Genomic DNA, 16,398 nt, shown 5'->3' on the forward strand with positions numbered 1-16,398 from the left:
CTCAACAACCCCTCTTCTGCCCTCTGACTAATGCTTTTATTAACTCCACACCTTCTCCTAATTTCCACACTCCGAATTTTCTGCATAATATTTACACCACACATTGCCCTTAGACAGGACATCTCCACTGCCTCCAACCGTCTCCTCGCTGCTGCATTTACCACCCAAGCTTCACATCCATTTAAGAGTGTTGGTACTACTATACTTTCATACATTCCCTTCTTTGCCTCCATAGATAACGTTTTTTGACTCCACATATACCTCAACGCACCACTCACCTTTTTTCCCTCATCAATTCTATGATTAACCTCATCCTTCATAAATCCATCCGCCGACACGTCAACTCCCAAGTATCTGAAAACATTCACTTCTTCCATACTCCTCCTCCCCAATTTGATATCCAATTTTTCTTTATCTAAATCATTTGATACCCTCATCACCTTACTCTTTTCTATGTTCACTTTCAACTTTCTACCTTTACACACATTCTCAAACTCATCCACTAACCTTTGTAATTTTTCTTTAGAATCTCCCATAAGCACAGTATCATCAGCAAAAAGTAACTGTGTCAATTCCCATTTTGAATTTGATTCCCCATAATTTAATCCCACCCCTCTCCCGAACACCCTAGCATTTACTTCTTTTACAACCCCATCTATAAATATATTAAACAACCATGGTGACATTACACATCCCTGTCTAAGACCTACTTTTACCGGGAAGTATTCTCCCTCTCTTCTACACACCCTAACCTGAGCCTCACTATCCTCATAAAAGCTCTTTACAGCATTTAGTAACTTACCACCTATTCCATATACTTGCAACATCTGCCACATTGCTCCTCTATCCACTCTATCATATGCCTTTTCTAAATCCATAAATGCAATAAAAACTTCCCTACCTTTATCTAAATACTGTTCACATATATGTTTCAATGTAAACACTTGATCTACACATCCCCTACCCACTCTGAAGCCTCCTTGCTCGTCCGCAATTCTACATTCTGTCTTACCTCTAATTCTTTCAATTATAACCCTACCGTATACTTTTCCTGGTATACTCAGTAAACTTATTCCTCTATAATTTTTACAATCTCTTTTGTCCCCTTTCCCTTTATATATCCATGGGGAAGTGGAATAAGAATCTTTCCTCCGTAAGCCATGCGTGTTGTAAAAGTCAACTAAAATGCCGGGAACAATGGGCTAGTAACCCCTTTTCCTGTAAAGATTACTAAAAAGAATAAGAACACATTTTATAAACATAATAATAAAAATCATCTCATTTCAATGCTTAATGTAACATGGTGCTGCAGTTAAAAATTCATGCAGCAAAACCATTTTTTCTTTATGTACAGGAGGATATTGAAGTGTGTGAGGAAAATGTTGAACATTTCACAACTCGAAGTGTGACACCCAGTGTTGAAGGTGACATGTCTGAATCTACCACGTCACTTCCGGGTGATAGCCAGGATGCACATGGAGGTACTGCAGGTAACATCCATAGATTAGAATGTAAGTGCTTATGTAGTATAATATTGATAATCTGGAATCCTTGGTGCCAAGCTGTTTTCGAATTGTGGAATTTTCCAAATTTAAAAAAATAATCCCCATAATCATGGGGGTTGCATTCCTGCGAACCAGCTTTTTTTTTTAACATACCGGCCATCTTCCACCATGGCAGGGTGACCTTAAAAAAAATGGAAGCTTTTCTTTTTACGTTTAGTTATTTTTACAGCATTTATTCAGAATTTTGGTCCCCTCTTATGACATGCATGGCTTATGGAGGAAGAATTCTTTTCCACTTCCCATGGAGATGTGAACCAGCTATCTTGGTAAAATCTGCAAAAGCACTCTTGATCACTCAGAATGGGTATTTTTTAAATCACAGCCATTTTCCACTGAGATAGAGGGATTTACATTGGTGGGCATGAATCATCAAAGGTGAGAGATGAGGTATTAGGAGGGAGGGTGAAGGTTGGAGTTGTTCTGTGTTTGTGGTTGATGTGGGAACTGCAGTTGTTTTGTGGTTGGGGTTGATGTCAGAGCTTCAGTTGTTCTGTGTTGATTGATGTAGGAACTGCAGTTCTACAGTGATGCTTGAACTGGTTACTGTGGTGGTGTTAGATTTTTGTGATGAAGATTGACTTGAAAAATACTGTGCAGTGGGCACCAACCTGTCTGAAATTAAAATGTATAGGGAGAGTTTTTTGTAATGCAGAAACAGCCTCAAGTCCTCTTTTAAACAGTATCCATTCTTATCAGTGGATACAGTTGACTATCTTCATCTATAGAAATCTTGAAAACTTCCAAAATATCATTTATAACTTATCTTCTCTAGCATTAACATAATCATCATTATTTTCCTTAGCTTCAGCTTCTAAGAGTCTCTCTAATTTTGTCATTGGATAAGCTATTCATCATATGATGGCAGCAGTTCTTCCACCTCTTCCTGCTGCTTATCTTCAAAACTTCTCCAAGTTAACATGCCAACTTCATAGTCCTCCCTAAAACTGTTCAAGTCTTTCACTGCTTTCATAAACTTTTTCTTATAGTCAAGGTGGGTTTCCTGACTTTGTTTAACCTTTAAACTGTCCAAACGTAGACCTACGTTTGTTTTATTTTACATGCTTTCAAATGTAAAATAAAATGTAGATCTACGTTTGGAGCGCTACGCGAGTAAACGTAGATCTACGTTTGGACAGTTGAAGGGTTAAGAGGATGCCAAGATTTACAATGACACAGATAAGAGACAAACATGGGAAGAGTAGCCTCAACATTAAGGAATAGTGTGGAATTTGAAAATACTAAATGTTTACAGACGAGGTATTGGAGACAGTCTCAGCAGAACCATTTCGACAGGCTTTAAACATTATTGTTATTTTCATTGAGTGAGGAATCAGCTTTTAGAATAAGACTTTTGTTGGAGGTTAAATTACTCACAGAGGGCCATTTTAATATAGGAGAACTTCTTGTGGATTGCTTTGCTTGTAGATGTAGACATATTTAAAGAGTTCTTTAAAAATCTGTACAGATTGCTTGTGTTTCTCTTTATGCAGCTTCCTATAGCAGTGCAGTGCATTGTTGATCTTCCTACTGATTTTTAGGATGCTAATCTGGCATGGAGAAATTTTGCAAGAACCACTTTTTCCATAGAAGATACTTTAGAAGTAAGGCTTGTACTTCAGGTTAAGATGCTGATAAGGGGCTTATTTCAGTTTCAGGAAGAATATTCCATTCAGTTACTTTGCTTGTAGATGGGTATACATTGCATCATTTGTTTTAAAGGTATGCAAGTCACGTTCTTTTTCTTTATATAACTTTTAACACTGCAACTCATTAGTAATCTCCCTAGTATTTTCAAGGCTGCAATTTCAGCATGATTTTTTTTAAGGATCTCTAAAGCTACTTTCACATATAAAAGTTCCAACAGTTTCTTTTGAGTTAACTTGTGGTGCGTGTAAATTTTATCATGTTTATCCTCTCCTGATGCTTTCTCGTGTTCAAGCTATATGAACCCCTCATTGACAAGGTCTTCAGCTACCTCAGCATTTTTAAACCCAGCATCAGTGGTAAGGATAATTTTTATTATTATTATTATTATTATTATTATTATTGAGAAATGTTCCCTGAAGTCATTCAAATCCTGGTCATATTTTGATCAGAGTTTTCATTGTAAGTTCTTTTCCCAAAGGCGAGAAAAGTTTTACATACCATTCATGATAATTTTACCAGAAATTCTTCATTGCTGTTGTATTTTCACTGTTTGTCTGATAAGTTGAGTGATTTTTTTTTAAATATTATTCCTTTGTTAGCACCTTAATTCATTGAGTCAGTGCCTTCAAGTTTTTTAGGAAGACACTCAACCCTGACAAGTTCGGAAGTGTCAGTCAAATTACCTGAATGTTACAGGGTATTGTCTACAATGAGCAGTATTGTTCTAGGTACAGTATTTTTCAACTGCTAGGCCAAAAAAAAACAAAGAAAGCCATGAAAAATACTTATAATAATCCAGGCTTTCTCGTTAGTGCTAAATTACAGAAAGACTGGATTTGGTCTAGCTCCTTATAGGTAGTGTTATTTCAGCTTATTAAACTTTTTAACCAAGTCTGGAATGTCATTGAACTACACACCATTGAATTGTATATTCCATCATACAGATCATTTTCCTAAAGTCTCAGCTATGTAATTGAGAATTTTTATAATGTGGGATTAGCCACTAAGTTATTTATTTTCTAATTTAAGAAACAGTCATGTGACTTGTTATAAGCAGGAAATTGCACATTTCCTACACATAGTTAAATGTGAACTATGTTTCACTCAGAATGTCATCTACTACAGTATTTTCATTTTCCTCCATTAACCCTTTGACTGCCGCGGCCGTATATATACGTTTGTGAGGTACCGTGTTTGACGTGTATATACTCATAAATTCTAGCGGCTTCAAATCAGGCAGGAGAAAGCTAGTAGGCCCACATGTGAGAGAATGGGTCTGTGTGGTCAGTGTGCACCACATAAAAAAAATCCTGGAGCACGCAGTGCATAATGAGAAAAAAAAAACTCCGACCGTTTTTTTTAATTAAAATGCCGACTTTGTGGTCTATTTTCGTATAGTATTTGTGGTTGTATTCTCGTTTTCATGGTCTCATTTGATAGAATGGAAACTATATTATAGAAATGGAGGTGATTTTGATTAATTTTACTATAAAAAGAACCTGGAAATGGAGCACAAAGTACAGGAAATGTTTGATTTTTGCCGATGTTCAAAAGTAAACAAATGATGTCATTGTCCAATAAATGTCCAAATAGCCATTCTAATACGCAGTCATGAATGGGTTGATGTAATTTTTACAATTATTACAGTATTGCAGTAGTCTGCATAACAGTAAATCTTCTATTTTTTGTTTGAATAAAATTTCAAAATAAAAAGCAAGAGTAATATCACAGGGACCTGGAGACATGACTGATGAACAAAGAAAATCTTATTTTAGAGCCAGGAATGTCTGCATTGTTCATTCTGGACCTTATTTTGAAATTGTCGTATTTTTTAATTTTCGTGAAATTGGCCAAATTGCAAATTTCTGACCATGTTATTGGGTAGTTGAAATCGGTAAATGGGCAGTTTCTTGTGCTCAATCGATAGAAAAAATAGAGTTCTGAAGAAATAGTTATGAGTTTGGTTGACTGGAATAACGGAATTAGCCGAAAATAGGGCTCAAAGTGGGCGAAATTGCCGATTTTTAAATATCGCCGAAGTCGCTAACTTCGCGAGAGCGTAATTCCGTCAGTTTTCCATCAAATTTCATTTTTTTGGTGTCTTTACAATCGGGAAAAGATTCTCTATCATTTCATAAGAAAAAATAATTTTTTTTTTCGAATATTTTGCGACACCAGGAGCAACTTCAGGATTGGGCCCTTCGACAGTCAAAGGGTTAAGAGTTTACAAATTGTATCAGCTTTATTATATTGATATTATTTTCCCTACAGATTGCTTCCTGATACTAATATTTAGTTTCATTATTTTCTTTTTAATTAAAATTGCTGCCCTTTGCTGGTACAAACAATTTTACTGATAGAAATAGGGTCTGGTAGAACCCCCACATTCATTGATTCAGTATCTGTGGTTTCATTTATCCACAGTTTACTGTGGCCCAAAAATATTTCTTAATTTTGTATAATAATGGCCCCAGAGCACAAAAGTAGAAAAGCTGGCAGTTCTTTAGAGCCTAAGAGAAACCTTGAAGTGCTTCCCATCAGTGAAAAAGTGATAATTTTCTGCTTATTGTGCACAATTTATCAATTAAACTTTATAATAGATATGTATAGGACTTATATATAGAGTTTGCTAGTACGTACCTGCGTTTCGGTATCCACGGCAGGTCCTTGGAATGTATCCCCACAGATATGGGGGTCCTACTGTATATATATAGTACACAGTTTTTCGCATATTTCCTCCCTGTCTTCTGTATGGTCAATTACCAGTACTAAAACGAGGTTATTTTCTCCACAGGTTTTGAGTCTGACATGTTCCGTACAGGTAGTGCTGATTCTCACGGCAGATCCCACAAGAGCAAGAAGAGGAAGAAGGATAAGAAACACAAGAAACATAAGAAGCATAAACATGAGCATAAAGACAAACTGGATAAACTAGATAAGTTCATACAAGAAGAGAATCTTAGTTCAGGATCCTCCAACCCTCCAAGTCCTGGCTCCCCACCCAGTATGGCAGGAAGTTTGTCAAGCAGTATAGCAAGCAGTATGTCAAACATGCAAAACACTATGTCAAACACAATGCCACACTCAGTGTCTAACACAATACCACATTCTATGTCAAATACCATGCCACATTCTCTGTCTAACACTATGTCACACATGCCACTTAGTATACCAAACACTATGTCACACATGTCACATAGTATATCAAACACTATGTCAAATACCATGCCACATTCTATGTCAAACCTTCTGCCACATTCTATGTCACATATAGTGCATAGCATATCAAACACCTTGTCACACCTTTCACACAATATGCCAAATACAGTGTCACACAGTATGTCAAACCCAATGTCACACATGACACACAATATGTCTCACATGTCACACAATATGCCACACATGTCACACAATATACCACACACTATGGCAAACACTGTGCCAAACACAGTGTCAAATACCACTCCAAACACCACAACAGGCACCCCAACAAACAGTCAACCAAACAATATGACAAATAACATGTTTTAGTTGCCATTCCAGCTATTGAAACAAATCTTATGATGTTTTTGCTGAATATTTCTTTATTGGCCAAGCTTTTCTTATTCAGTCAACCATGTGCTTAATCTGTATCCACACCACAACACTATTTTTTTATTCTTTCTCTCATTATTTGATCTTAAAGTTTTAATTATGTTAAGCTTATAAAATTAAGCACACAACATAGCACCAAGTTGGATCCTTTGTTTGTGTAATAATTGTTTTAGTATAGAATTTTATGGCATCCATCATGGTGTATTGATAACAAAAAAATAAATGAACAAGAGTGGTTTGTGTATTAATGTACCCTAATTATGTTTTTCTATTTTCCTCAAGGTTTTATCTAATAAAAACTTAGTTATAGATATCCAAGCATCTCAGTATCTTATATTAACCAGCATTGCTCATGTCCTCTGAAGGCAGATGCCTTTTCATGGTAAAGGGATTATAGTCTTTAATAATGCCTTCAGTTGATTGGCTGGAGTTTTCCACGACAGAGAAATTGTTGAGACTTGCTGAATGTTGCTCCCATTTTTATTGGGCATGTAGTTTTATATACTTCTCTTTCCACTTTCCAAGACAGAACGGTGTGACCTGTATGGGTTTAGTGCTTAATGTGACTATAAAAGCATAATTGCCAAGATACCTAAGCCTAGCCTTGAGCTATCAGTGGGCAAGGGTGATCTGTGCTACTCTGTGAGGATTACCAGGTCATCCTGACACCCATTTCTTGATAAATTTTTTGCATAGCATTGCATGACATGGGTTGAGCAGTTCCCCATGATTTATGTAATAATTGAGGCCTGGTCACAGACCGGGCCGCAGGGGCGTTGACCCCCGAAACTCTCTCCAGGTCTCTCCAGGTTGTCTTGTATATCAGAGAACATGTTGACTTCATTTCAGCTGCTGTCTTCAGTGTCTTAACAAGTTTCATCTTTCACTAATCTTTATAGTTCCATCTAAAATGTGGATTCCTTCCATGATTTCCTTGCTGACATTAATTTGCTACATCTGTAACCCCACCCTTTCAACCAATATCCTTCCCTAAGCACCTAGCTCTCATCCCTACCATCTCTAGCCTATGATATGTAGTGTGGAACACACTTACGAATTCAGAACTTTCTTTGAGCATATGTAGAGCTGTACTGGTAGTTTTTCTTCCAGTCTCTCACCATACCAGATGCATTAAGTCACATAAAGTAACTGAACTACAGTAAAGGAAAACAAACAGCATCCATGCATGTGTTTTACTGAAACTAAGATTTCACATTATTGTATAACCTGTGTGCTTTTCAAAGGAGGTGCCTCAATGCTGACAAAGAGCTTTTGATCCAAAGAATAGAGTTACCCTCCCTTTTTTTTGGGGCTGAATCTCATTACCTTCCATCCCCCAAGGCCTTGTATGATCCCTACAGGGTTAGTGCTTCCTCATATTTTCACAGACTCTTTTCATGCCCTCTGCCTGTCCAATGAAAGTGTTTTATACACTACCAAAATGAAAATACGTACACTTGTAAAGAAATAGAACCATGCTGAAACAAAACTTATGAAGCTGTTGTCCTTTCAAGAGGGTGTCATGATGCTGGTGAAGAGCTCTTAATCCAAGGAAATGGATTAAGAGCCCTATGTGTTCAGTGCTTCCCCATGAATAGAATAATACAACAACAACAACAATAATAATAATAATAATAACCACGGATGACCAAGAGGGTGTATAAATCCAGGATGGAAGGAAGGAGAGGTAGAGATTGTCCCAGGAAGGGTTGGAAGAAAGGTGTGAAGAAGGTTTTAAGTGGTAGGGGCTTGAGGATCCAGCAGATGTGTGTAAAGTGGGAAGTACAGTACCTACACTCTGAAGGAGGGGTGGGGATGTAGGACATTTCTGGCAAGACGACTGTTGAATGAATATTGGCAAATGTGTTTCCTTTTTCCTGGTCAACATATGTTGTTATAAATTAGCTCCCCCTCAAGAAAGGTTCCTTGATGCCTTTGAGGGGCTCTTGATCTAGGGAACTACATCTGTGCTCCAGTTCCCTGAATTAAGCCTCAATACCTTCCATCCCCCCCCTCCCACACAGGTGCTGTATAATCCTATGGGTTTAGCACTTCCCCTTGATTGTATTAAATTATAAATTAGCTTAAAAAAAAAAAATACTCTGCTGGTGCTGCTACTTCCTTCAAGGGATGTCCCTTTATCCCAGAAAAATGGAGCTGCCCTCCCCTTCCTGAGATCAAACCTGATTGCTTCCCATTTTCCAGGTGCTATATGGTCGCTATTCTCAGCACCACCACTGAACTTCAGTCCTGGAAGTGGGAAGTACAGTGCCTACCCTCTGAAGGAAGGGTGACAGTGCTGTACAGCCCTTGTGGGTTTAGCGCATAGTTATGAATATAATAATGAAAGATGGGTCGAGATATAGTTGCAGTTTTAAACTGTAGTATCGGCGCACCTCTGGCAAAACAGTAATGGAGAGAGTTATGAATATTGTTTCTTGTTTTTCGAGTCACCTTGCCACCGCCGATGTGTTAGAAATAACTGTAAACTAACAGCACTTCAGGAGGAAAGTGGTCCCCAGAGTGGCCTGGGGACCATCCTGCAGACCAGGAAAACCAGACCAGATATACCGTGGCTTCACCAGTCACTCGTTCACTTGCTCTCATCAGTGCTGCTGTCGGACCCTTACGGTTTTAGCGCTTCTCCGTGAATATAATAATCTAGTGAGATGCCTCAAGGCAAGCTTTACCCTCTCCCCCTCTAAGCTGTAGAAAAAAAGCTTAAAAGATGTTTATCCCAGCCACGCTTAACTGCCAAACTCATTATATAATAACTAATTATTATAATGATTCTCCCAAGAGAACAGCGCTGTATGATCCTTGTGGGTTTAGCGCTTAGTTTCGATTATAATAATAATCTGATTATAATCTCCTGAGAGAAAAGGAAGAGTGAAAGAATTATTATCCTAGTGTAAAAAATTTAATAAGGAAAATAACGTTGTGCATAAAACGAAAAATGAGGGAAGAGTGAGGTGTTTTAGCAGTGAAAGTGAGCTGTTTTAGCAGTGAAAGTGAGCTGTTTTAGCAGTGAAAGTGAGCTGTTTTAGCAGTGAAAGTGAGCTGTTTTAGCAGTGAAAGTGAGCTGTTTTAGCAGTGAAAGTGAGCTGTTTTAGCAGTGAAAGTGAGCTGTTTTAGCAGTGAAAGTGAGCTGTTTTAGCAGTGAAAGCAGTAAAAGCGTGAGCATTTTATAGTGTCATTTATAATACAGGAGAAAAAAAAAGATAAAATAGCTAATATTAAATTCTGGAAAAGTACGAAAGTGAGCGAGAAGGTAATGATGATGATGATGATGATGATGATGATGGTGATGATGATGATGATGATGATGATGGTGACAGCAACACCATCACAACACTACACAACACTTGCTTCTCACCACAGACGGTAATTTTGCTTCGCTACATACCAGATATGCTTTATGATTATACTCTCCCCTTCCTTGGATCAAACCTGATTATTTCCTATTCATAAGCATTTCATGGCCCTTACGAGTTTAGTGCTTCCCTATGACCATAAAGTTATGCTATATCTATAATCCGGTGTGTGTGTGCTCACCTATATGTAGTTTTAGGGGTCGAGTCACAGCTCCTATGTGAGAGAGAGACTATGTACCTCTGTAATCTTTAAACTACTTCCCTAAATGATGAATCTGGAGTACATAAATAAAATTGTCAGACTAACATGCTTGTATTACACGTAATTTACGTGTATTATGTTGTCAGGTACGTGAGTGTTATGGTGTGGTGTGGTAGTCAGGGTTGGCAGCTACATGTGGATTCCTGTCACCCTCAGGATCACCCATATACCACCAGGTAATATATCACTTCATAACTCCTTTCTTGGAGTAATAACTAAAGTATGTCATTATAAGTTCATTATATGGTCTCAAGTATCTTGTATCAATATACTAGCTTAAATGTTAGTCATAGTCACCCACTAGATAATCCATGTCCAGTTCTTAACTATTTTTTTTAACAGGATTAGTTTGCGCGAAGTACATTGTATGTAAACTACATTATCTGTAAACTGCATAAAGTGAAGAATTTGAGGTTGAATTTTAAATTTTAGATTATCATTTTTCTCTGGAACTGATATAAAGTAATTAACATTTCCTAGCCAGGAACGTCTCACACTCCCATTACTAAGATAGACAAGCTCTCTATATTTCAAATTCTAGTTTTAGTTTACCCGAAATGCTTAACATAACGAGGGGCTTTTCAAAATGTATGAAATATATGTCACCTTGTTTCGGAACAACTTTGTTCATTATAACATTTGACTGTTCATATCCCGGCGAAAATCAGTGAACTAACTTTTCACACTTTCTGAAAGCAACTCCTCAAGGGACGTTCCTCGACGCTGGTGAGGGGCTCTTGATCTAGGGAATTAGATCTGCTCTCCAGTTCCCTGAATTGAGCCTGAATACCTTCCATCCCCTCCCTCCCACAGGCCCTGTATAATCCCCATGGGTTTAGCGCTCCCCATAATTATAATAATAATCCTGAAAGCGTCGTGTATGAATAAAGTCATGCGAGATCGGACCTGGTAAGCGGCAGCTTACTTACACCTGTATCCCAGTATCACCATTATAACAAACAATAAACTGGTGAGAACTTCAGATGCGGTGGAATGGATGAGTTGCAGCTAGTGAGGGAGGGATGGAGAATACCAGAGCCAGTAGCCACACCACCAGCACACCCTGGAGCCACACCACCACCAACACCAGGAGGCATTACAGTGAACGTCCTCAACCAGCGCTCAGGACTCACTATCTTTCACAAGGTATTCTTGACTCAGACTCCTTGACTTATAACAGTTAATTAGGGAAAATGCATCAAGGAGCGTCATTGTTCACCATCAATACTTATATCTATTAATAGGGATTAATCTCTGAATGTATGTACACGGAGAGGCTACACCTCTCGCTGTAAATACCCTGTGAGTGAATACCTGGAGAGGTTTTCGGGGGTCAACGCCCCCGCGGCCCGGTCTGTGACCAGGCCTCGTGGTGGATCAGGGTCTGATCAACCAGGCTGTTACTGCTGGCCGCACGCAAATCGACGTACAAACGACAGCCCGGCTGCTCAGGTACTGACTTTAGGTGCCTGTCCAGTGCTTTCTTGAAGACAGCCAGGGGTCTATTGGTAATCCCTCTTATGTATGCTGGGAGGCAGTTCAGATAAACTTTATTCAAGAAATCTAGAATTAATTTTACAATGATATAAATTTGCACAATGAATATGAGGGCATGTAGAAGTTGCAGACATGTATTAATAGCACATTATGTAGACTGATGCAATGGTCGGAGAAGTGGCAGATGCAGTTTAATATTGATAAATGCAAAGTTCTAAATGTTGGACAGGTAAATGACCATGCCACATATAAACTAAATAATGTAGATCTTAATACTACTGATTGCGAAAAGGATTTGGGAGTTCTGGTTAGCAGTAATCTAAAACCAAGACAACAGTGCATTAGTGTTCGCGATAAAGCTAACAGAATTCTTGGCTTCATATCTAGAAGTATAAATAATAGAAGTCCTCAGGTTGTTCTTCAACTCTATATATCCTTGGTTAGGCCTCATTTAGACTATGCTGCTCAGTTCTGGTCACCGTATTACAGAATGGATATAAATGCACTGGAAAACGTACAGAGTAGGATGACAAAGATGATCCCATGAATCAGAAATCTTGGTATAAACCCTATGAGGATAGACTGAGGCTAATAAATATGTTATAGTGTTTGCCGTGAATCTGCAGGCCCTGAATCTGCACTCTCTCTCCAGCCAAGACAGGACTCGCAGCAATGGTTTCAAGTTGGAAAAATTCAGATTCAGGAAGGATATAGGAAAGCACTGGTTTGGTAATAGAGTTGTGGATGAGTGAAACAAACTCCCGAGTACAGTTATTCAGGCTAAAACGTTGTGTAGTTTTAAAAATAGGTTAGATAAATACATGAGTGGGTGTGGGTGGGTGTGAGTTGGACCTGCCTAGCTTGTGCTGCTGGGTCTGGTGCCGTGCTCCTTCCTTGAGTGGAGGTGACCAGACTGGGTGGGTCATTGGGCTAATCCGGGGGGGAATGGACCTGCTCCGCATGGGTCAGTAGGTCTGTTGCAGTGTTCCTTCTTTCTTATGTTCTTATTTAACATAGGATGACTCAAAATTAGTGTGACATGTTTCCAAGGGCTCTGTTGGTTAATATTTTGACATATGTCATATCTTTTCTGGTTTGTTTATTTAATTTAGTTATTGTATTTTCAAAGACTTCTTATGGTTTATATATTGCTATGGTACGTTCCAAAAATGAATCCTGATAATGGTATTAATTTATTACTGCAAAGGTTCCAGGACCAAAACATGTTGTAGTGTTTAATTACGTCACTTTCCCACCTGTTATGAATTTTTAAGATATTTTTAGTCTTTTCTTTTTAACGCAATGCTAAACAAATTATAAAAATCCTCAAGACTCGATCAAATTACAGATACAATTATTGAAGTTGTAGCAGTATTTATTTAGGTCCCCGCTCTCACTTTGGCTTGTACCAGTGGTAGGTTGTCTGAATTGTTGCTCCTGTTGAAGGACTGTGTAGCAGAGAGAAGTTTTGATGCACTTTCACTGCATCACAGCATCCTAAAAAATAAACTGATCAATAGATAGTGATATTCCCCACAGTAGTGATATCTGTAGATATTCCCTATAGTAGATAGTGAATTATAGGGATATTCCCTACAACAGATCGTGAGCAGGTATTCCCTATATTAGATAACTATATCTGCAGATATACCCTACAACAGACCATGTTCTTTACAGATATTTCCTCTGGTGCAGTACTGGGCTCACTGGGTAGACCTCAAGTGGTATTTGGAAAGGGTAGCCCCTGGACGTCTGGTTGTAATGACGGTGGCCGTGTCTGGCATTGTAGGTCTCCGTGACACTGCCCAGCTCCTAGCTCAACTTGGTTCACTCTTCGCCCTACACCTCACACCCATGGCACACTGGACATGGATGTTTATCAAGGGCGGCCGTACCATCTCCGAGACTACCATTCTTCAGGGTTACACTACCCACCATACTCATGTTATAATGCCACTATCCCACCTGGCAACGCCGTCCACCTTTAATAAGAATGGCCTACAAGTACAAAGGCAACGATGGCATTACTGCAACGCCAATGGAGCCATGGGCGGCCTCTGTAACGAGTATACCCCTGATCCACTACCTGTCCCCTCTCCTCCTCCTGTGACCCACCAGTCTGTTATTGCTAGGGTGCCCGTAGTGGTCACGGCAGGAAACAGGCATCAGTACCTATATCACACACTCACCACACTCATGAACGCACCTGGGGCACAGCACGACAACATCATGGTGGTCCTTGGTAATGCAACACAAGCAGCAACACAACTTCTCCATCTTATGAATATTAACTTCACCACTCTAACCATACACGGGCATCACAACAATAAACTCTTCAGTTATTACCGCAACGTATTCAAATTCATCGCTCATACCTTTCCTGATGCTCCAGCAGTTATATTACTCGACGAAGATGTGGAAGTCTCACCAGACTTCTTTTCTTATATGAGCCAGACACTTTGGCTCCTTCACGAAGACCCTTCACTTTATTGCATCAATGCTTACTCGGCTACAGGTTTCCAAGGAACAGCACATGATTCCAGGACGGTTTTACGAGCAAGGGTGCAGGTAGAATGGGGCTACGCTGTGTCGCTTCAGTTCATCAGGGATGCCATCCGTAAATGGCCAAGTGATGTCTCAAAGGTAGATACAGTATTTTATGATCAATGGCTCTACAAACATCAAAGCAATGGTCGGGAATGTGTGTTTCCTGAAGTTAGTAGATCGTTTCATTTCGGTATGGGTGTGAATACTGAAGCCTGGAGCACAGAAGCATATTTCTTGTTTAAACCTCTGGTAAAGCAGCCTCACGTCCATCTTGACAACGTCTCTACGTTGCTCCTGGAGACGTGGCAGGAACATTTTTCCCGCAGCATTAGACACGCCACACCACTCACAGGAAACCCCTGCAGTGAAACATTTGTGCCGCCCGTCAACACAACAACCAACTTCGTCTTCTACTACAGGATGCTCAGAGAGTTGAACGGAAAGCCCAACTACAGGAATTTCTTTTTTGCGGCCAAATGTCTTAATGCGTGGAGTGCGTCTGAGCAGGGCCTACACAAGCGAGTGTTGACGGTGAGAGTATCGATGCTGACCACACTCTACCTGGTAGGAGCTCCTTATTCCCCTTACGCCTACCTCCGTCCACATTATATCAAACCATGGGATTACGATTCTGTTACTGACGAAGAGGATGATATCATTATGAATAGAATTAAAAAAGTGGAAATGGGGAGATACCAAATTCTTAATCTTAATGTTACTAGCGAATATTTAATGAACATCTTATTCGTAAATTAATTAAATAAGGTTTGCAGCCTTTGCCCCCCCGAGTCTGTATTCCGTCTGTGATCTCCTTTGCCCTTCCCCAAACTTCATAACTTTGTACTTGTTGGGGTTAAACACCAGTAGCCATTTGTCATAGCAGATCTCCAGTTTGTCCAGCTCATTTTGTAGCCTTTCCTCGTCCACGTCTCTTGCATTCTCCTCATTAGTTTCACAATGTCTGCGAAGAGAGATACCTCTGACTATCCCATCCGTCATGTCATTCACGTATACAAGAAACAGCACGACTGATCCTTGCGGATTCCCACTAGTCACATGCACCCATTCCGACACCTCGTCACGGACAGTCACTCGTTTCCTTCCTGTCAGGTATGTCTTGATCCATTGTAGTGTTTTGCTTGTTATTCCTCCCTGCTCCTCTAGCTTTTGTATCAGTTTCTTGTGCGGCAGTGTCTAAAGCCTTCCTAACTACCTGGAGGGTGTTCTGGGGGTCAACGCCCCCGCGGTCCTGTCTATCCCTACATCTTTAAGTCACTGAGTTCATAATTTAGCTTGAGTAGCTACCTTACATACCCTTTTATTTTATATAAGTTTACCTTTATATTTTATAAAATAGACTATTTTGATATTGTATAAATAAGCAGAATTTACCAACACGTCTTTGTTTGATAGTTTTTTACGTATTACTTGTCTAGTGTTCCATGACATAATGAAAATCATTGTGCCATGCTAGATGACAAGTGGTCCCAACCAGAATGAATAGTCAGTGTGACTAGAGAGTCTCACTGACCATTCGAGTCAGAGTGACCCGAGTATTTGACAAACCTTGCCTCTGGATATTACTTGTTGGGCTGCAAGTAGTGATTTAAGTGACGCTTGAATTCATGTTAGAAATTAAGTTAGGAAAATGTTATTTAAAAAGACTTATGTTTTTTTTTGCCATATTCATAAGTTATTTTTATTTCTGTTGCACTGCAATATATGTAAATAAATCACGGGACAAATGGGCCTTAAACCTACGATAGGTGAGTCTTAAATATATGTATATATGTAATAATAGCGAGTGATAGAAGATGCAAAATAACTCCTGTGGTTATTTTGCATATATATATATATGTATTTATGTATGAGTTAAAAGAATAAATTTAAATTGACGTGACATTTTTCTCTA

At 39.1% G+C, this 16,398-nt stretch overlaps 2 protein-coding genes across 7 annotated transcripts in view; both read left to right on the forward strand.

Annotated features, from left to right (window-relative positions):
- Positions 1-7,041, forward strand: part of Taf2 (TATA-box binding protein associated factor 2) — a 39,475-nt gene extending 32,434 nt beyond the window's left edge. For 4 of the 6 annotated variants that reach the window (XM_070097887.1, XM_070097888.1, XM_070097889.1 and 1 more), the window contains exons 24-25: positions 1,355-1,511; positions 6,007-7,041. In XM_070097887.1, coding sequence (XP_069953988.1) covers positions 1,355-1,511; positions 6,007-6,743 — 894 coding nt within the window. In that variant the 3' untranslated portion in view covers positions 6,744-7,041. The remainder of the gene's footprint in view (positions 1-1,354; positions 1,512-6,006) is intronic. The other 2 variants (XM_070097891.1, XM_070097892.1) reach the window with 2 other exon arrangements.
- A 6,588-nt stretch (positions 7,042-13,629) lies between these two features.
- Positions 13,630-16,219, forward strand: LOC138854451 (protein O-linked-mannose beta-1,2-N-acetylglucosaminyltransferase 1-like). The gene has a single exon (XM_070097831.1). The coding sequence runs from the start codon at positions 13,701-13,703 to the stop codon at positions 15,240-15,242; it is 1,542 nt and encodes a 513-aa protein (XP_069953932.1). The 5' UTR covers positions 13,630-13,700; the 3' UTR covers positions 15,243-16,219.
- Positions 16,220-16,398: the final 179 nt, after the last annotated feature.

The sequence above is a fragment of the Cherax quadricarinatus genome, chromosome 60 (assembly GCF_038502225.1).
Source record: "Cherax quadricarinatus isolate ZL_2023a chromosome 60, ASM3850222v1, whole genome shotgun sequence".
Taxonomy (NCBI): Eukaryota; Metazoa; Arthropoda; class Malacostraca; order Decapoda; family Parastacidae; genus Cherax; species Cherax quadricarinatus.